The sequence below is a fragment of the Tursiops truncatus genome, chromosome 1 (assembly GCF_011762595.2).
Source record: "Tursiops truncatus isolate mTurTru1 chromosome 1, mTurTru1.mat.Y, whole genome shotgun sequence".
Classification (NCBI taxonomy): domain Eukaryota; kingdom Metazoa; phylum Chordata; class Mammalia; order Artiodactyla; family Delphinidae; genus Tursiops; species Tursiops truncatus.
This window is the reverse complement of record NC_047034.1, coordinates 80,177,473-80,199,749: the sequence shown is the minus strand read 5'-3', so window position 1 is coordinate 80,199,749 and position 22,277 is coordinate 80,177,473. Positions and strand designations below refer to the sequence as shown.

Sequence of the window (22,277 nt, the reverse complement as noted above, 5' to 3'; positions counted from 1 at the left end):
CCTCCACCCCTGCCCGTTAGTCCTATTTCCAGCTATCTTTCCCACCTATCTTATGCTTTAGCCATTGGCTTCTTTGCTGTACTTCGAATATGCCACTTACCCTACCTCTGCCTGCATGGTTGCCTTTGACTAGAATACCTTTCATCCACCATGACCCTCTCTTAGTGAACTCCTACTCATTTTTCATGGCCCAGTCAAAAGCCATCTCCTTTGTATAGAACTCCATCCTTCTGTGTGCTCCTCCTGTAATCTTTTAAACAGCCCTCTATTTGTGAACTTTGCATAGCTTTTTATATCTAGACTGTGAGCTTTCTGAAGGCCAAGTAAACTTAACATTAATACTGCTAGGGCCTTGGGACTGCCCTCGCGGTCCAGTGGTTAGAATGTTGCCTTCCAACGCAGTGCAGGTTTGATCTCTGGTCGGGGAGCTAGGATCCCACATGCCTCAGGGCCAAAAAACCAAAACATAAAACAGAAGCAATACTGTAACAAATTCGATGAGGACTTTAAAAATGGTCCACATTAAAAAAAAAAAAATCTTTAAAATAAAATATATATATTACTAGGGCCTAGTACACCTTAGGAATATGGCAAGCAATCATTCAAAAGTAGTAACTGAATGAACATTTTATGACTCTGATTATCAACCTATTGCTTGCCTTGTTCACTACTGTGTCTTGAGAGCCTAAACAGAGGAGACCCATTTGTTGAAGGACTGAACAAATCTTCCTAATTCTCTTTCTGTCAGGTGACAAATTTTTTCATTTCTCCCTCTATTCTGCTTTAATAATTTTTAAAAAATGAAATAAAAAAAAAACCGATTTTCTTCCATCTTATTTACTTTGACACCAAGTTTTAATGTTTACACAAAATAGTTTCCCAGCGTATAACTGGGGCATTTCCTTTGGAAGACAATGTACGATGCCAACTAGTAACCAAGCTGAATTCCCTCAGCAGCACAGTTCACTCAGAAAAGTAATTCTGCAAAAAGGAGAAAAAAAAAAAGTGATATCGTGGCTATAAGGTTTTGGTACTGTGCACTATTGTTTGCAACCAACTAGGATGCCATGTGCCTAACTTGTAGTAAAAACTCTGTAACTGGTGAGAATGACATGTGTGACATTAAAATTTCCAAACTGAAAACACAATAAGAACACCACCATTGCCTTTTTTCTCACCACTGTATCCTCTTCCATACAGCATAGGACCTAGCATATAGTAGTCACTCAGAGTTCTGTTGAATGAATAAATAACATGATAAATTTATCTAAATGTAGATGTTTCTTTAAGTTTCTTCTGGAGAAGAACTGAACTGCACATGAACTAAGAAAAAAAAGATAAATAACTTAGTATATCTATCATGAAGATATTACTTAGATTTCAAATGAAATAAATTTCAATAATAGTTTAATAAGTAAGAAAGTTTTTGGAACTAAGGACTTAAGAGTTACAGCCTCAGATTTGTTCTTGGCCCATATATGCTACAAAAGCCTAAAAGCCATTTATTTCCCAGATGCTTAGAAAGTATGTGAGCAAAGGGCACAACTGTTTGTGTTTGTGTGTATTTTTTAACGAGATGTTATAGTTCTGCTATTAGATTTAAGGTGTAATAAGTCAAGCAGGTCTTATAACATACAAGTTAACCTGCTTATCTTAAAGCTTTACATTTCCTTTGTGCTAATTAAATTTCTAGAAATTGCTTCATCAAAGTCCCTTATACCTACTTTTTTTCTTTGTAATTTGAGGAGAATTTAATTGAGGGACCATTTACAAAAGCACATGCTGGGTTTCTGGTTGACAATTTCAAGGTAGGAATAGTGGGCTGGCTTTCTACCCTGTGACAGGCAGAATTCTAAGATGACATCCAAAGAGTCACAACCTGGTTGAATCTCCTGCCCTTGAATGTGGCAGGACCCAGCAGAAGTGAAAAATGTCACTCCTGTGGTTGAGTTACATGGTGTGAGGCACTGGCTGGCTGATGGAAGAAGAGGTTCTCCTGCTGCCCTAGAGGAAGTGGGCTGCCCTGTTGGGAAAGGGTCACGTAGCAGGGAACTTCAGGTGGCCTCTAAGCGCTGTGAGTGGCCCTCGGCTGACAGGCAGCAAGAAAGCAGGGACCTCCAGTCCCACAACTGCAAGAAACTGAATTCTGCCAATAACAACATGAACTTAGAAGTACCCCCCAAGCTCCAGAGATGAACTGTCTGGCCCACACCTAAGTTGTTGCCATGGGAGACCCCGAGCAGAAGTGTCAGCCGAGCCAGACTCCTGACTCATAGGAACTATGGCCTTATACCTACTTTTGATCTTTATCTGCTGTTACTACAATTACTGCTCAAAGCTGACTCCTCTGTGGTACTGTATCAAGTGACTTATCTGAGGGCCACAGAGCCAGAGTTAGACTGGTAGAACTGGGACCAAAAACCAGTCTTCTTGACTACCTTTTCAGAGCCTTTGCTACAAAATGATGGTGTCTCTTTAAATTCTAATCCATATAATTACTTTAATAAAAAATGGAGACATAAAAGGCCTATCTCAAGCTATGAGATATGGGGCACAGGCTAAACGAAAACAGAGAAAGTTAAGACCTGCCAAGAGCCTTGCCAAGGAGAATTATATAAAGGTAGGAACTTTGCTTTGGTAAGGCACCATTCAGAATACATGCAGGCTAGCTGTAACAGTAGTTTCCCACCAAAGCAGTCCTAACTCAAGCATAATGAATTATCTAGTACAACACATAGGTTACTAGACTTGGGAGTCAGAAGGCCTGTATATATGTTCCAAGTCTGCATAACCCTAAGAAAATGATAAATTTCTGAGCCTCTTTATTTGTAAAACAAATACCTAAAACACTACACTACCTAAAACACAAGGCTGTTGAAGAAGTGAAATGGAATTTCTTTTATCCCTTTTTTAATACATATTTCTTCAGCAAGGACCATATGTAAAGCATTCCTGACATATGAAAGTGTTAGAAATACAGAGATGAAAAGATCTCTGGGACATCTCTGGTGGCGCAGTGGTTAAGAATCCGCCTGCCAATGCAGGGGACACGGGTTCGAGCCCTGGTCCAGGAAGATCCCACATGCCGCGGAGCAACTAAGCCCATGTGCCACAACTGCTGAGCCTGCGCTCTAGAGCCTGCGAGTCACAACAACTGAGCCTGCGTGCCACAACTACTGAAGCCTGCGCACCTGAAACCCATGCTCTGCAGCAAGAGAAGCCACCATAATAAGAAGCCTATGCACCACAACGAGGAGTGGCCCTTGCTTGCTGCAACTACAGAAAGTTTGCGCGCAGCAACGAAGACCCAACGCAGCCAAAAATAAATAATAAAATAAATTAAAAAAAAAACCACCTTTCTATTTCAGATAGTCCTATCTCAAAGGGGAACAAATCTTCCTTGTCACTTGGTCTTAGACCTGTCTTCTACAGTTGGAGATCTTATTTACAATCTTTACAAGGATCTGTGAACTTCCTGAAATAGCATGTAAATTCCCTCTGTATGTGCATTCCTCTGGGAAAAGGGTCCACAGCTTTGTTTCATCAGATGCTCAGTGTAGTTTATGATGAATTCCAAAGAAGTCATAATAGTTAACTAATAGAACTATTGCTCTAAAAATACAGCATGGAATAAATCCACATGAGACGACTCCATATATTTGGGCACCATATATGCTAAAAGCGTGTTCTTCTTTAGGAGAAACACCACTAATGTTTCAAACTGTTTGCCCTGCAGTTTGTCAGTCTCATGAGCTATGACAGCCAGAACTAGATGCAAAATTCTAGGTGTGGTCTGAAGCTGTATACAATACAATGAGATCAGGGACTCCCTCGAGCTAAGCATCATATTTTTATATTACATATACAACATTCTGGCTCATAATGATTGAGCCCAGTCTTTTTAAAATCTAAATGCAGGGTTTTATATTCAAATAGCACACGTGAAAGCTACTGCTTAAACTGATAGTGCTGTATCAATCTGATATTACAAAATCTGTTTTGACTTCGTTGTTGCTGCCTGCTAAGATTATTCTGAATTATGATTCAAATACCCAATGCACTGGCCATACTTCTCAGTGGTATAATTTTCAAACTTAATAGGCAAATTTTCTAAGCCTTTATTCAAATGGATAAAAATGTCAAACCTAGAAAGTAAACTGAGAGCTCTGCAACTTGTCAACACAAACTTCCCACCAGAGTGCCACAATCAGTTAATCAACAAATCTTCTTTGGCTGCAACTATTTAACTAGTGATAAAAAACTTTTTTTAAATTTAATTTATGTACAGTACCCCCAACCTTACTTACGAAGTGCTATGTGTGTTGCATCCTCTAAAGGGTAACCTCGTTTTGCAGAATTGATGACACAGAATCCAACAGAAGACATGGACTGCTCTCTGCAATCAAACAGAAAACACAAAAACTATACTCTAAGCATTCATAATAAATAATAAAAAAGGCAGCTTAACTTCTCCTTCCCTGTACCTTCAATGAATCTACTGTAATATTTAACCCAACTACACTATGTAAAAATTATATTAATAAATAATTTAACTGCACCATTTGGGGGAAATACATTCCGAGTAAAATGGGAACTAAGTAAAATGGGAATGGGTTAAATTCTCAAGTCACCCAAATGTATTCCTCTTACTCTGCCACGTTTGAGAAGATTATTAATTCTATCTTCAGGGTCCTCTTAAATTATTTAAGTCCCTCAAAATTTGACTTTCATAGCTAGGTTTCATTTTAAAACCAGGGCCTTTACCAGTGTATGGCATGCTATGTCTAGGAACTCAGTTAGCCATACTTTGCCAGCTGAAGTACGTTTCTGTAGCAGCTGTATAGGGAACTCTCAGCGGCTGTGCGATAGCGGCTCTTGTACTTAGGTCCCACTGTGTGAATGATGAACCGGGCAGCTAGATTAAATCCTTTTGTCAATTTTGCTTCACCTGTCCGGCAACCTGGGAACAAGGGAGAATATATAAGTCATGGAGCTGTTAGGAAAAAAAAACCCCAGCAAACTAACAGAACAATGCATGAAACAGAGAAAGTATTACGAACTTTGAGAAATTCCAGTTAAAAATATGGCTTGAATACAAACATTTGTTTCTGATCCCAAAAAAGCAATACAACAGGTATAAAAAGAGAGACAAAGAGGATGGGAGAGAACATGAAGCAGAAAAGCATCATTAAAATTTTGGAAGGAATACAGTCAGTGGACTACAAGCAACTGATTTAGCAAAGCAGAGAAACATAACTGCTTGCAGAAATGGGGTGACCAACATGAAGCAAGCTGGTCTGTTCTGAAAGGCAGTGTTGGATTGAAGACAGACTGCTTTGATTCAAATCCTGAATCCACCATGTTCCTGCTGTGACCCTTTGGACAAGCGCTTGGCCTCTCCATGCCTCAATTTCCTATATAAGGGGGATACTAGTAGTACTTACTTCACAGGATTAAATGAGTTAATATATGCAAAGTGCATTCATGCATTAGCTATTATTGTTGTTGTTATTACTACAGAACACTAAAAAGGCTCAGAAATTGGAGGTCCTAAGAACTTCTGAAGGCTATGATGTGAAGTGAGACTACAAAGAGGAGGCTGAGTTAAAAGTTTGCATAAAAACATTCAAATCTGCAACAACCCCTCCCCCCGCCAGCACAGCAAGGCGATGATTCCTTTACCACCACAGCAACAGGAAGGCTTATTCTTGGGAGATGCTGCACTAGAGCTTCTGGACTCTAAGAACCCCAGGCACAGCTGAAAAGAGGGGATTTGATTAAACTGTTATACTCAACAGTAATGGCTCTAGATCTCTGCTCCTAACTGGCTTCCAAAACAGACATCCATGATTATACCCCTGAAAGATTCCCTTCCAGGAGACTAAGAGGCTCAAACCAAAGGACCTACAGATTCTGATAAATGAGGGATGTTCTCCCAATGAAACAGCAGGGCTCCTGCTCATCATCTGCTTCAAGATCCACCAAGCCCATGCACACAGAGCTTCCCAGTACCTTCTCAATTCCTCTCCCTTGAATATGCTAACACTCGAGGAGTGTGGGGAAAGCCTCTCAGAAATGGGGTGTGTGTGGGGGGCACAAATGCTAAAAAAAAATAGGCAATTTAGGGAAGGAAACTTAAATAACAAGCCAAAAAACTCCCAACACTATAATTAATACTCTCAGAGAGGTGAGAGAAGACATAGTATGTCTGAAACATAACCAGAATGTTATGAAAAACAGAATATTCAGAGAAGAGGAAAAAGCACTTATCTAATTGTTATAGCCAAGTGAAAAATATGACAGCAGAAATAAAAAGTTCCATAGATGGGTTAAAGCTAAAGTTGAGGAAACCTTCCAGAAAATAAACAGATGGAAAATAAGAGGTAACAGATATAAAACCTGGAGGATGAAATGGGAGGTACAGCATCCAATTAAGTTTCTTCAAAGACAGAACAGAGAGTAAGGGAAGATGGCGGAAGAGTAAGACGCGGAGATCACCTTCCTCTCCACAGATACACCAGAAATACATCTACACGTGGAACAACTCCTGCAGAACACCTACTGAAGGCTGGCAGAAGACCTCAGACCTCCCAAAAGGCAAGAAACTCCCCACGTACCTGGGTAGGGCAAAAGGAAAAAAGAATAAACAGAGACAAAAGAATAGGGACGGCACCTGCACCAGTGGGAGGGAGCTGTGAAGGAGGAAAAGTTTCCACACACTAGGAAGCCCCTTCGCGGGCGGAGACTACGGGAGGCGGAGGGGGGAGCTTCGAAGCCGCGGAGGAGTGCACAGCAACGGGTGCGGAGGGCAAAGCGGGGAGAATCCCGCACAGAGGATCGGTGCCGACCGGCACTCACCAGCCCGAGAGGCTTGTCTGCTCACCCGCCGGGACGGGCGGGGCTGCGAGCTGAGGCTCTGAGGCTAGGGTTTCGGTTTCGGACCGAGCGCAGGGAGAGGACTGGGGTTGGCGGCTTGAACATAGCCTGAAGGGGTTAGTGCACCACAGCTAGCCGGGAGGGAGTCCGGGGAAAAGCCTGCACCTGCCGAAGAGGCAAGAGACTTTTTCTTCCCTCTTTGTTGCCTGGTGCGTGAGGAGAGGGGTTTAAGAACGCTGCTTAAAGGAACTCCAGAGACGGGCGCGAGCCGCGGCTAAAAGCGCGAACCCCAGAGACGGGCGCGAGCCGCGGCTGAAAGCGCGGACCCCAGAGACGGGCGCGAGCCGCGGCTGAGGGCGCGGACCCCAGAGACGGGCGCGAGCCGCGGCTGAGGGCGCTGACTCCAGAGACGGGCGCAAGCCGCGGCTGGAGGCGCGGACCCCAAGGCGGGCGGGAGACGTTGGGGCTGCTGCTGCCGCCACCAAGGGGCCTGTGTGCGAGCGCAGGTCGCTCTCCACTCCCCTCTTCCGCGGAGCCTGTGCAGCCCGCCACTGCCGGGTTCCCGGGATCCGGGGACGACTTTTCCGGGAGAGCGCACGGCGGGCCTCGGGCTGGTGCAGAGTCACGCCGGACTTTGCCGCCGCAGGCCCGCCCCGCATTCCGTGCCCCTCCCTCCCCGCCGCCGGCCTCCGTACGCCAGAACCCCCGAATCAGCGGCTCCTTTAACCCCGTCCTGTCTGAGCAAAAAACAGACGCCCTCCAGCGACCTACACGCAGAGGCAGGGCCAAATCCAAAGCTGAGCCCCTGTGAGCTGTGAGAACAAAGAAGAGAAAGGGAAATCTCTCCCAGCAGCCTCAGAAGCAGCGGATTAAAGCTCCACAATCAACTTGATGTACCCTGCATCTGTGGAATACATGAATAGACAGCCAATCATCCCAAATTAAGGAGGTGGACTTTGGGAGCAAGATCTATGATTTTTCTCCCTATTCCTCTTTTTGTGAATGTGTATGTGTATGCTTCTGTGTGAGATCTTGTCTGTATAGTCTTGCTTCCACCATTTGTCCTAGGTTCTATCCGTCCATGGTTTTTTCTTAAAATTTTTTTTCTTAATAATCAATTTTAATTTTAAGAACGTTATTATACTTTACCTTCGTCCTTTCTTTCTTTCTTTCTTTCCTTCCTTCCTTCCCTCCTTTAGACAACGAATCATCCCAAATTGAGGAGGTGGTCTCTGACAGCAAGATTTATGATTTTTCCCCCTTTACCTCTTTTTGTGAGGGTGTATGTGTACGCTTCTGTGTAAGACTTTGTCTGTATAGCTTTGCTTCCAACATTTGTCCTAAGGTTCTATCCGTCCCTTTTTTTTTTCTAATTAAGAATTTTTTAATTCAATAACTTTATTATACTCTATTTTATTTTTACTGTATCTTCTTTCTGTTTTCCCTTCTTTCCCTCCTTTCTTCCTTCCTCCCTCCCTCCTTTCGTTCCTTCTTGCCTTCTTTCCTTCCTTGCTTCTTTCTTTCTTCCTTCCTTCCCTCCTTCCTTCCCTCCTTTCTTCCCTCCTTTAGACAACGAATCATCCCAAATTGAGGAGGTGGTCTCTGACAGCAAGATTTATGATTTTTCCCCCTTTACCTCTTTTTGTGAGGGTGTATGTGTACGCTTCTGTGTAAGACTTTGTCTGTACAGCTTTGCTTCCAACATTTGTCCTAAGGTTCTATCCGTCCTTTTTTTTTTTCTAATTAAGAATTTTTTAATTCAATAACTTTATTATACTTTATTTTATTTTTACTGTATCTTCTTTCTTTTCGTTTTTCCTTCTTTCCCTCCTTCCTTCCTCCCTCCCTCCCTCCCTCCTTTCATTCCTTCTTGCCTTCTTTCCTTCTTTGCTTCTTTCTTTCTTTCTTCCTTCCTTCCTTCCTTCCTTCCCTCCTTCCTTCCCTCCTTTCCTTCTTTCTTTCCTCATACGTCTACTAATTCCCTCTACTTTTTCTCCCTTTTATTCTGAGCCGTGTGGATGAAAGGCTCTTGGTGCTCCAGCCAGGAGGCAGGGCTCTGCCTCTGAGGTAGGAGAGCCAACTTCAAGACACTGGTTCACAAGAGACCTCCCAGCTCCAGATAATATCAAACGGCGAAAATCTCCCAGAGACCTCCATCTTAACACCAGCACCCAGCTTCACTCAACGACCAGCAAGCCACAGTGCTGGACAACCTGTGCCAAACAACTAGCAAAACAGGAACACAACCCCACCCATTAGCAGAGAGGCTGCCTAAAATCATAATAAGGCCACAGACACCCCAAAACACACCACCAGACGTGAACCTGCCCACTAGAGAGACAAGATCCAGCCTCTTCCACCACAACACAGGCACTAGTCCCCTCCACCAGGAAGCCTACACAACCCACTGAACCAACCTTAGCCACTGGAGACAGACATCAAAAACAGGAGGAACTACGAACCTGCAGCCTGCAAAAAGGAGACCCCAAACACAGTAAGATAAGCAAAATGAGAAAACAGAAAAACACACAGCAGATAAAGGAGCAAGATAAAAATGCACCAGACCTAACAAATGAAGAGGAAATAGGCAGTCTACCTGAAAAAGAATTCAGAATAATGATAGTAAGGTTGATCCGAAATCTTGGAGATAGAATGGACAATAGAATGGACAAAATGCAAGAATCAGTTAACAAGGACCTAGAAGAACTAAAGATGAAACAAGCAACGATGAGCAACACAATAAATGAAATTAAAAATACTCTAGATGGGATCAATAGCAGAATAACTGAGGCAGAAGAACGGATAAGTGACCTGGAAGATAAAATAGTGGAAATAACTACTGCAGAGCAGAATAAAGAAAAAAGAATGAAAAGAACTGAGGACAGTCTCAGAGACCTCTGGGACAACATTAAACGCACCAACATTCGAATTATAGGGGTTCCAGAAGAAGAAGAGAAAAAGAAAGGGACTGAGAAAATATTTGAAGAGATTATAGTTGAAAACTTCCCTAATATGGGAAAGGAAATAGTTAATCAAGTCCAGGAAGCACAGAGAGTCCCATACAGGATAAATCCAAGGAGAAATACGCCAAGACACATATTAATCAAACTGTCAAAAATTAAATACAAAGAAAGCATATTAAAAGCAGCAAGGGAAAAACAACAAATAACACATAAGGGAATCCCCATAAGGTTAACAGCTGATCTTTCAGCAGAAACCCTACAAGCCAGAAGGGAGTGGCAGGACATACTGAAAGTGATGAAGGAGAAAAACCTGCAACCAAGACTACTCTACCCAGCAAGGATCTCATTCAGATTTGATGGAGAAATTAAAACCTTTACAGACAAGCAAAAGCTGAGAGAGTTCAGCACCACCAAACCAGCTTTACAACAAATGCTAAAGGATCTTCTCTAGGCAAGAAACACAAGAGAAGGAAAAGACCTATAATAACGAACCCAAAACAATATAGAAAATGGGAATAGGAACATACATATCGATAATTACCTTAAATGTAAATGGACTAAATGCTCCCACCAAAAGACACAGATTAGCTGAATGGATACAAAAACAAGACCCTTACATGTGCTGTCTACAAGAGACCCACTTCAGACCTAGAGACACATACAGACTAAAAGTAAGGGGATGGAAAAAGATATTCCATGCAAATGGAAATCAAAAGAAAGCTGGAGTAGCAATTCTCATATCAGACAAAATAGACTTTAAAATAAGGACTATTAAAAGAGACAAAGAAGGACACTACATAATGATCAAGGGATCGATCCAAGAAGAAGATATAACAATTGTAAATATTTATGCACCCAACATAGGAGCACCTCAATACATAAGGCAAATACTAACAGCCATAAAAGGGGAAATTGACAGTAACACATTCATAGTAGGGGACTTAAACACCCCACTTTCACCCATGGACAGATCATCCAAAATGAAAATAAATAAGGAAACACAAGCTTTAAATGATACATTAAACAAGATGGACTTAATTGATATTTATAGGACACTCCATCCAAAAACAACAGAATACACATTTTTCTCAAGTGCTCACGGAACATTCTCCAGGATAGATCATATCTTGGGTCACAAATCAAGCCTTGACAAATTTAAGAAAATTGAAATTGTATCAAGTATCTTTTCTGACCACAACGCCATGAGACTAGATATCAATTACAGGAAAAGATCTGTAAAAAATACAAACACATGGAGGCTAAACAATACACTACTTAATAATGAAGTGATCACTGAAGAAATCAAAGAGGAAATCAAAAAATACCTAGAAACAAATGACAATGGAGACACAACGACCCAAAACCTGTGGGATGCAGCAAAAGCAGTTCTAAGGGGGAAGTTTATAGCAATACAAGCCCACCTTAAGAAGCAGGAAACATCTAGAATAAACAACCTAACCTTGCACCTCAAGCAATTAGAGAAAGAAGAACAAAAAAACCCCAAAGCTAGCAGAAGGAAAGAAATCATAAAAATCAGATCAGAAATAAATGAAAAAGAAATGAAGGAAACAATAGCAAAGATCAATGAAACTAAAAGCTGGTTCTTTGAGAAGATAAACAAAATAGATAAACCACTAGCCAGACTTATCAAGAAAAAAAGGGAGAAGACTCAAATCAATAGAATTAGAAATGAAAAAGGAGAGGTAACAACTGACACTGCAGAAATAAAAGAGATCATGAGAGATTACTACAAGCAACTCTATGCCAATAAAATGGACAATCTGGAAGAAATGGACAAATTCTTAGAAATGCACAACCTGCCAAGACTGAATCAGGAAGAAATAGAAAATATGAACAGACCAATCACAAGCACTGAAATTGAAACTGTGATTAAAAATCTTCCAACAAAGAAAAGCCCAGGACCAGATGGCTTCACAGGCGAATTCTATCAAACATTTAGAGAAGAGCTAACTCCTATCCTTCACAAACTCTTCCAAAATATAGCAGAGGGAGGAACACTCCCAAACTCATTCTACGAGGCCACCATCACCTTGATACCAAAACCAGGCAAGGATGTCACAAAGAAAGAAAACTACAGACCAATATCACTGATGAACATAGATGCAAAAATCCTCAACAAAATACTAGCAAACAGAATCCAACAGCACATTAAAAGGATCATACACCATGATCAGGTGGGGTTTGTTCCAGGAATGCAAGGATTCTTCAATATACGCAAATCTATCAATGTGATAAACCATATTAACAAACTGAAGGAGAAAAACCATATGATCATCTCAATAGATGCAGAGAAAGCTTTTGACAAAATTCAACACCCATTTATGATAAAAACCCTGCAGAAAGTAGGCATAGAGGGAACTTTCCTCAACATAATAAAGGCCATATACGACAAGCCCACAGCAAACATCATCCTCAATGGTGAAAAACTGAAAGCATTTCCACTAAGATCAGGAACAAGACAAGGGTGCCCACTCTCACCACTCTTATTCAACATAGTTTTGGAAGTTTTAGCCACAGCAATCAGAGAAGAGAAGGAAATAAAAGGAATCCAAATCGGAAAAGAAGAAGTAAAGCTGTCACTGTTTGCAGATGACATGATCCTATACATAGAGAATCCTAAAGATGCTACCAGAAAACTACTAGAGCTAATCAATGAATTTGGTAAAGTAGCAGGATACAAAATTAATGCACAGAAATCTCTGGCATTCCTATATACTAATGATGAAAAATCTGAAAGTGAAATCAAGAAAACACTCCCATTTACCATTGCAACAAAAAGAATAAAATATCTAGGAATAAACCTACCTAAGGAGACAAAAGACCTGTATGCAGAAAACTATAAGACACTGATGAAAGAAATTAAAGATGATACAAATAGATGGAGACATATACCATGTTCTTGGATTGGAAGAATCAACATTGTGAAAATGACTCTACTACCCAAAGCAATCTATAGATTCAATGCAATCCCTATCAAACTACCACTGGCATTTTTCACAGAACTAGAACAAAAAATTTCGCAATTTGTATGGAAACACAAAAGACCCCGAATAGCCAAAGCAATCTTGAGAACAAAAAAAGGAACTGGAGGAATCAGGCTCCCTGACTTCAGACTATACTACAAAGCTACAGTTATCAAGACAGTATGGTACTGGCACAAAAACAGAAAGATAGATCAATGGAACAGGATAGAAAGCCCAGAGATAAACCCATGCACATATGGACACCTTATCTTTGATAAAGGTGGCAGGAATGTACAGTGGAAAAAGGACAGCCTCTTCAATAAATGGTGCTGGGAAAACTGGACAGGTACATGTAAAAGAATGAAATTAGAACACTCCCTAACACCATACACAAAAATAAGCTCAAAATGGATTAAAGACCTAAATATAAGGCCAGAAACTATCAAACTATTAGAGGAAAACATAGGCAGAACACTCTATGACATAAATCACAGCAAGATTCTTTCTGACCCACCCCCTAGAGTAATGGAAATAAAAACAAAAATAAACAAATGGGACCTAATGAAACTTCAAAGCTTTTGCACAGCAAAGGAAACCATAAACAAGACCAAAAGACAACCCTCAGAATGGGAGAAAATATTTGCAAATGAAGCAACTGACAAAGGATTAATCTCCAAAATTTACAAGCAGCTCATGCAGCTCAACAACAAAAAAACAAACAACCCAATCCAAAAATGGGCAGAAGACCTAAATAGACATTTCTCCAAAGAAGATATACAGACTGCCAACAAACACATGAAAGAATGCTCAACATCATTAATCATTAGAGAAATGCAAATCAAAACTACAATGAGATATCATCTCACACCAGTCAGAATGGCCATCATCAATAAATCTAGAAACAATAAATGCTGGAGAGGGTGTGGAGAAAAGGGAACCCTCTTGCACTGCTGGTGGGAATGTGAATTGGTTCAGCCACTATGGAGAACAGTATGGAGGTTCCTTAAAAAACTACAAATAGAACTACCATATGACCCAGCAATCCCACTACTGGGCATATACCCTGAGAAAACCGAAATTCAAAAAGAGTCATGTACCAAAATGTTCATCGCAGCTCTATTTACAATAGCCCGGAGATGGAAACAACCTAAGTGCCCATCATCGGATGAATGGATAAAGAAGATGTGGCACATATATACAATGGAATATTACTCAGCCATAAAAAGAAATGAAATTGAGCTATTTGTAATGAGGTGGATAGACCTAGAGTCTGTCATACACAGTGAAGTAAGTCAGAAAGAAAAAGACAAATACAGTATGCTAACACATATATATGGAATTTAAGAAAAAAAAAATGTCATGAAGAACCTAGGGGTAAGGCAGGAATAAAGACGCAGACCTCCTAGAGAACGGACTTGAGGTTATGGGGAGGGGGAAGGGTGAGCTGTGACGGGGCGAGAGAGAGTCATGGACATATACACACTAACAAACGTAGTAAGGTAGATAGCTAGTGGGAAGCAGCCGCATGGCACAGGGATATTGGCTCGGTGCTCTGTGACAGCCTGGAGGGGTGGGATAGGGAGGGTGGGAGGGAGGGAGACGCAAGAGGGAAGAGATATGGGAACATATGTATATGTATAACTGATTCACTTTGTTATAAAGCAGAAACTAACACACCATTGTAAAGTAATTATACCCCAATAAAGATGTTAAAAAAAAAAAAAAAAAGACAGAACAGAGAATACAGAGGGAAGGAAATTATTAAAAAAAAAAAACAAGAAATTTCCCATAATGGAAAGATATGAGTTTCTAGACTCAAAGAGCCCATGGAATAACCAAACCAGACCAAGCCACATCACTTAAATTATTTAAATCACTTAAATTTCAATTAAAAAACATCAGAAATAAAGATGAGATCATAAAGTTTCCAGAAAAGAAACCAGTAACATATGAAGAATCAGGAGTAATAACATGAGATTTTTCAAGAGCAATAATGAAAATAGAAAACAATGGAGCAATGCCTTCAAAAATCTGGAAAATAATTTCTAACGTAGAATTTTATTTCCACCCAAACTATAATTTAGGACTATAAATTGTTGCTAAAACCATTATGTGAATGTACAATGAGGAACTAGATACTCATAGAGCCTAAACACCATCTTATTGATTACCTTTCAGCCCCAAAGGATAAAATATAACTGTACAAATGGAAGGATCAAACTGTCATCACTCTAATCTGGAGAGCCTCTTAATAACGGTCCACTAACAGGTCAATCAGATTTCATGTATCTTCTAATATGAGACAATATTAAGTAAACAACACAACATCACCTATGAAATATTTTAGCCAAACTTGATTCCATTAGATATAACTTCCAGTTTAGAGGAAATACAAGGGATAAAGCAATAAACTAAATGGTACCTCAGGTGAATCAGATATATCCAGAAGGTGGGATATCTTGAAACACATCTTGGCCTAATTCACTCAAACAAGTCATATTTCCCTCAAATCTTCTTTTCTCTATGCTAATCCTAGCTCTTTAAACTATTCCTTCAAATAATATGGTTTCCACAATGTCTACTATGCTAATCATTTTCTTTTAGGTATATCCCAGTTTATCACTCTTAAAAAGTAATAACAAAAATAAGATGAAAACTATGCAGCATGGGGTCCTAACAGGACAGAATAAATAACAGCCTCTCTTGACTTTGATGCTGTACTTTTCCCCTCAGCTTTACTGAGGCATAACTGACATATAACATTGTGTAATTATTGTGGTAACCATTTCACAATATATACATATATCAAATGACCATGTTTAAGGTGTACAACATGGTCATTTGATATATGTATGTATTGTGAAATGATTACCACAATAAGGTCAGTTAACGCATCTATCACCTCAAATAACTACTCTTCTTTATAGAGAGAACACTTCAGATCTACTCTCTTAACAACCTTCAAGTATGTAATAGTGTTATTAATTATAATCACCAAGCTGTACAACTTTAGTATTTATATTATAGCCTGAAGTTTGTTCCTTTGACCAACATGTCATTTCCCCCACCCCTGTCAACCACAATTCTATTCTCTGTTTCTATGACTTCAGCTTTTTTCAGATTCAATATATAAATGAGATCATTCAATATGCCTTTGACTTTATTTCACTTGGCATAACACCATCAAAGTCATGCATATTGTTGCAAATGGCAGGATTTCCTTTTTTATGGCTGAAAAATATTCCACTGTGTATACTATATATTATATAATATGTACACACACATAGTTTATACATACACACACCATCACCACATTTTCTTTATTCACTCATCCATCAATGGACACTTAGGTTGTTTCCATGTCTTGGCTATCATAAATAATGCTGCAATGAACACTGGGGTGCAGATACCTCTTTGAGATAATGATTTCATTTTCTCTGGATTTACACCCAGAAGTGGAATTTCTGGACAATACACTAATTCCATTTAAATTCTTTTGAGGAACCTCCATACTGTTTTCCATAACAGCTATCCCAATTCACATACTTACCATGAGTGCACAACAGTTCCCTTTTCTCCACATCCTTAACAGCATGTTATCTCATTTTTAAAATAATAGCCATTCTAACAGGTGTGTGGTGATATTTCACTGTGGTTTTTTTTTTTTTTTTTTTTTTTTTTGCGGTACGTGGGCCTCTCACTGTTGTGGCCTCTCCCGTTGTGGAGCACAGGCTCCGGACGTGCAGGCTCAGCAGCCATGGCTTATGGGCCCAGCCGCTCTGCGGCATGTGGGATCTTCCTGGACTGGGGCACGAACCTGTGTCCCCTGCATCAGCAGGTGGACTCTCAACCGCTGTGCTGCCAGGGAAGCCCTTCACTGTGGTTTTTATTGAGCACCTTTGTATGCACCTATTGGCCATCTGTGTCTTATTTGGGAAAATGCCTCTTCTTGTGCTGTACAGAAGCTTTTTAGTTTGATGTAGTCGCATTTGTTACTGTTCTGATTATTATAGCCTTGTAGTATAGTTGGAAATCAGGAAATGTGTTGCTTCTGGCTTTGCTCCTCTTTCTCAAGATTGTTTTGCCTATTTGGGGTCTTCTGTACTCCCATACAAATTTTAGGATTCTTTTATCTATTTCTGTGAAAAATACCATTGGAGTTTTGATAGGGATTGCACTGAATCTATAGATGGTTTTGAGTAGTACAGATATTTTAACAATATTCTTTCAATCAATGAACACAGGCTATCTTTCCATTTATGTCTTATGTCTTCTTCAATTTCTTTCATCAATGTTTTATAGTTCTCAGGGTACCGATCTCTTACCTATTCACTAAATTTATTAGTAAGAATTTTATTCTTTTTGATGCTACTGTAAAATGGGATTGTTTTCAGAATTTCATTTTCAGGTGGTTCATTGTTACTGTATAGAAATGCAACTGATTTTTGCATGTTGATTTTGTATCCTGCAACTTTACTGGATTTACTAGTTCTAACAGTTTTTTTTTTTTTTTTTGCAGTACGCGGGCCTCTCGCTGCGGTGGCCTCTCCCATTGTGGAGCACAGGCTCCGGATGCACAGGCTCAGCGGCCATGGCTCACGGGCCTAGCCACTCCACGGCATGTGGGATCCTCCCGGACCGGGGCATGAACCCATGTCCCCTGCATCAGCAGGCGGACTCTCAACCACTGCGCCACCAGGGAAGCCCCTTCTAACAGTTTTTTGGTGGAGTCTTTACAATTTTCTCTAAATAAGATCATGTTACCTTCAAACAGTAATAATTTTACTTCTTTTCTGATTTGGATGCCTTTTGTTTCATTTTCTTGCCTAATTGCTCTGGATATGTTGAAGTATGTTCCTTCTACATTGAACATGTTTAGAATTTTTATCAAGAAAAAGGTGATGAATTTTGTCAAACGTTTTTTCTTCATCTATTGAGGGGATTATATAATTTTCACTCTTCATTCCGTTAATGTGGTGTATCACATTTATTGACTTGTGTACGTTGAACCATCCTTTCATCCCAAGGATAAATTCCACTTGATCACAGTGTGTGATTCTTTTAAAGTGCTGCTGTATTGTTTGCTACTATTTCGTTGAGAATTTTTGCATCTATATTCATCAGAGATATAGGCCTGTAGTTTTCTTTTCTTGCAGTGTCCTTTTTTTTCTTAGAATTAGAAAAACTTTATTATGCAATCATACATCAATTTTTTTGTATTTAATGAACCAATAAAAATCCTCTGTAAAATTATAACTACTAATGATTCCTTTAATAGGAATGTTATTTTAGAATTAATTTTTATTTTTTTAATATCTTTATTGGAGTATAGTTGCTTTACAATGTTGTGTTAGTTTCTGTTGCACAACAAAGTGAACCAGCTATAAGTATACATATATCCCCTATCCCCTCTCTCCTCAGCCTCCCTCCCACCCTCCCTATCCCACTCCTCTACGTCGTCACAAAGCATCGAACTGATCTCCCTGTGCCATGCAGCTGCTTCCCAACAGCCATCCATTTTACATTTGGTAGTGTATATATGTCAATGCAACTCTCTCACTTCGTCCCAGTTTCCCCTTCCCCCCATGTCCTCAAGTCCATTCTCTACGTCTGGTCCTTTATTCCTGTCCTGCCACTAGGTTCATCAGTACCGTTTTTTAGATTCCATATATGTGTGTTAGCATACACTATTTGTTTTTCTTTTTCTGAGTTACTTCACTCTGTATGACAGACTCTAGGTCCATCCACCTCACTACAAATAATTCAATTCATTCCTTTTTATGGCTGAGTAATATTCCATTGTATACATGTGACACATCTTCTTTATCCATTCATCTGTCGATGGACACAAAGGTTGCTTCAATATCCTAGCTATTGTAAACAGAGCTGCAGTGAACATTGGGATACATGTCTCTTTTTGAATTATGGTTTTCTCAGGGTATATGCCCAGTAGTGGGATTGCTGGGTCATATGGTAGTACTTATTTTAGTTTTTTAAGGAGAACTATACTTCATACTGTTCTCCATAGTGGCTGTATCAATTTACATTCCCGTCAATAGTGCAAGAGGGTTTCCTTTCTCCATACCTTCTCCAGCATTTATTGTTTGTAGATTTTTTGATGATGGCCATTGTGACGGGTGTGAGGTGATATCTCATTGTGGTTTTGATTTGCATTTCTCTAATGATTAGTGATGCTGAGCATCTTTTCATGTGTTTGTTGGTAATCTGTATGTCCTCTTTGGAGAAATGTCTATTTAGGTCTTCTGCCCATTTTTGGATTGGGTTGTTTGTTTGTTTGATATTGAGCTGCATGAGCCGCTTCTATATTTTGGAGATTAACCCTTTGTCAGTTGATTCGTTTGCAAATATTTTCTTCCATTCTGAGGCCTTTTTATCTTGTTTATGGTTTCCTTTGCTGTGCTAAAGCTTTTAAGTTTCCTTAGGTCCCATTTATTTGTTATTTTACTTCCATTACTCTGGGGGAGGTCAAAAAAAACCTTGCTGTGATTTATATCAAAGGGTGTTGTGCCTATGTTTTCCTCTAAGAGTTTTACAGTGCCTGGCCTTACACTTAGGTCTTCAATCCACTTTGAGTTTATTTTTGTGTATGGTGTTAGGAAGTGTTCTAATTTCATTCTTTTACATGTAGCTGTCCAGTTTTCTCAGCTCTACTTATTGAAGAGGCTGTCTTTTCTCCATCGTATATTCTTGCCTCCTTTGTCAACGATAAGGTGGCCAGATGTGTGTGGGTTTCTCTTTGGGCTTTCCAACCTGTTCCATTGATCTATATTTCTGTTTTTGTACCAGTACCCTACTGTCTTGATTAGAGTACCTTTTAGTATAGTCTGAAAACAGGGAGCCTGATTCCTCCAGCTCCATTTTTCTTCCTCAAGATTGCTTTGCCTATTCGGGGTCTTTCGTGTTTCTATACAAATTGTAAAACTTTTTGTTCTAGTTCTGTGAAAAATGCCATTAGTAATTTTATAGGGATTGCATTGAATCTGTAGGTTGCTTTGGGTAGTATAGTCATTTCCACAATGTTGATTCTTCCAGTCCAAGAACATGGTATACCTTTCCACCTGTTTGTATTGTCTTTGATTTCTTTCATCAGTGTCTTATAATTTTCTGCATACACATCTTCTGTCTCCTTAGGTAGGTTTATTCCTAGGTATTTTATTCTTTTTGCTGCAATAGTAAATGGGAGTGTTTCTTTGATTTCTCTTTCTGATATTTTTGTTGTTAGTGTATAGGAATGCAAGAGATTTCTTTTTTTTTTTTTTTGTGGAGAAAGAATTTTTTTTTTTGACAGTTTAAGGCCCCTCTTTAATTACATCTCTGTTCTTTTCATTTCACCAGATAAAAGAGTTTTTCAACCCCTCTCAGTAATAACCCAATGTTCAAGAACCATAAATACTAGGAAATTATTCCACATTTGCTCATTAATTCATGTGTTTTCATTCAACTAATGCAGCAAGAGTCTAGTGTGTGCAAATATCATGGGAACAACTTACTTGTCCCTCTACTCACCATTCTGTATCGTAGGCCCCAATTTTCCTACTTTGTATTCAGTTAAATGGCAAACAGCCAACTGCCATCCTTAGGATAATAACCATATTGCTTTACACCATTAATATATTGTCTTCCTCCTTCTCATCTCTAGTATCACGAACCTCAGTCTCTATAGTCTTCGGAATGCAAGAGATTTCTGTGCATTAATTTTGTATCCTGCTACTTTACCAAATTCATTGATTAGCTCTAGTAGTTACCTGGTAGCATCTTTAGGATTTTCTATGTATAGTATCATGTCAGCTGGAAAGAGTGACAGTTTTACTTCTTCTTTTCCAATTTGTATTCCTTTTATTTCTTTTTCTTCTCTGATTGCTCTAAAACTTCCAAAACTATGTTGAATAATAGTGGTGAGAGTGGGCAACCTTGTCTTGTTCCTGATCTAGAGGAAATGCTTTAAGTTTTTCACCATTGAGAATGATGTTGGCTGTGGGTTTGTCATATATGGCCTTTATTATGTTGAGGTAGGTTCCCTCTATGCCTACTTTCTGGAGAGTTTTATCATAAATGGGTGTTGAATTTTGTCAAAAGCTTTTTCTGCATCTAATGAGATTATCCTATGGTTTTTATCCTTCAGTTTTTTAATATAGTGTAGCACATTGATTGATCTGCATATACTGAAGAATCCTTCCATTCATGGGATAAACCCCACTTGATCATGGTGTATGATCCTTTTAATGTGCTGCGGGATTCTGTTTGCCATTATTTTGTTGAAGATTTTTGCATCTATGTTCATCAATGATATTGGCCTGTAGTTTTTTTTGTGACATCTTTGTCTGGTTTTGGTATCAGGGTGATGGTAGCCTCATAGAATGAGTTTGGGAGTGTTCCTCCCCCTGCTATATTTTGGAAGAGTTTAAGAAAGACAGATGTTAGCTCTCCTCAAAATGTTTGATAGAATTCACCTGTGAAACCATCTGGTCCTGGGCTTTTGTTTATTGGAAGATTTTTAATCACAGTTTCAATTTTAGTGCTTGTGATTGGTCTGTTCATGGTTTCTATTTCTTCCTGGATCAGTCTTGGAAGGTTATACTTTTCTAAGAATTTGTCCATTTCCTCCAGGTTGCCCATTTTATTGGCATATAGTTGATTGTAGTAGTCTCTCATGATCCTTTGTATTTCTGCAGTGTCACTATTACTTCTCCTTTTTCATTTCTAATTCTGTTGATTTGAGTCTTCTCCCTTTTTTCTCCTGATGAGTCTGGCTAATGGTTTATCAATTTTGTTTACCTTCTCAAAGAACCAGCTTTTAGTTTCATTGATCTTTGCTACTGTTTCCTTCATTTCTTTTTCATTTATTTCTGATCTGATCTGTATGATTTCTCTCCTTCTGCTAAATTTGGGGTTTTTTTGTTCTTCTTTCTCTAACTGCTTTAGGTTAAGTTATTCGAGATTTTTCTTGTTTTTTGAGGTAGGATTGTATTGCTGTAAACTTCCCTCTTAGAACTGCTTTTGCTGCATCCCATAGGTTTTGAGTCGTCGTGTTTTCATTGTCATTTGTTTCTAGGTATTTTTTAATTTCCTCTTTGACTTCTTCAGTGATCTCTTGGTTGTCTAGTAGCTTATTGTCTAGCCTCCATGTGTTTGTATTTTTTACAGTTTTTTTCCTGTAATTGATATCTAGTCTCACAGCATTGTGGTTGGAAAAGATGCTTGATATTTCAATATTCTTAAATTTACCAAGGCTTGATTTGTGACCAAAGATGTGATCTATCCTGGAGAATGTTCTGTGTCTACTTGAGAAGAAAGCATATTATATTGGTTTTGGATGGAATGTCCTATAAATATCAAATTAAGTCCATCTGGTCTAATGTGTCATTTAGAGCTTGCATTTCCTTACTTATTTTCTGTTTGGATGATGAGTCCATGGGTGTAAGTGGGGTGTTAA

The 22,277-nt window shown here is 39.4% G+C and overlaps 1 protein-coding gene across 4 annotated transcripts in view; it reads right to left on the bottom strand.

The window, feature by feature from the left end:
* The window catches only part of GDAP2 (ganglioside induced differentiation associated protein 2), a 79,012-nt gene that overhangs the window by 37,878 nt on the left and 18,857 nt on the right, over nt 1–22,277 (bottom strand). For all 4 annotated transcript variants that reach the window (XR_012333567.1, XM_019920009.3, XM_019920010.3 and 1 more), the window contains exons 4-5: nt 4,807–4,960; nt 4,308–4,396 (exon numbers count right to left, since the gene is read on the bottom strand). Coding sequence is in view for 3 of the 4 variants with exons in the window: in XM_019920009.3 (XP_019775568.2) it covers nt 4,308–4,396; nt 4,807–4,960 (243 nt within the window). In the remaining variant the exon portion in view is untranslated. The remainder of the gene's footprint in view (nt 1–4,307; nt 4,397–4,806; nt 4,961–22,277) is intronic.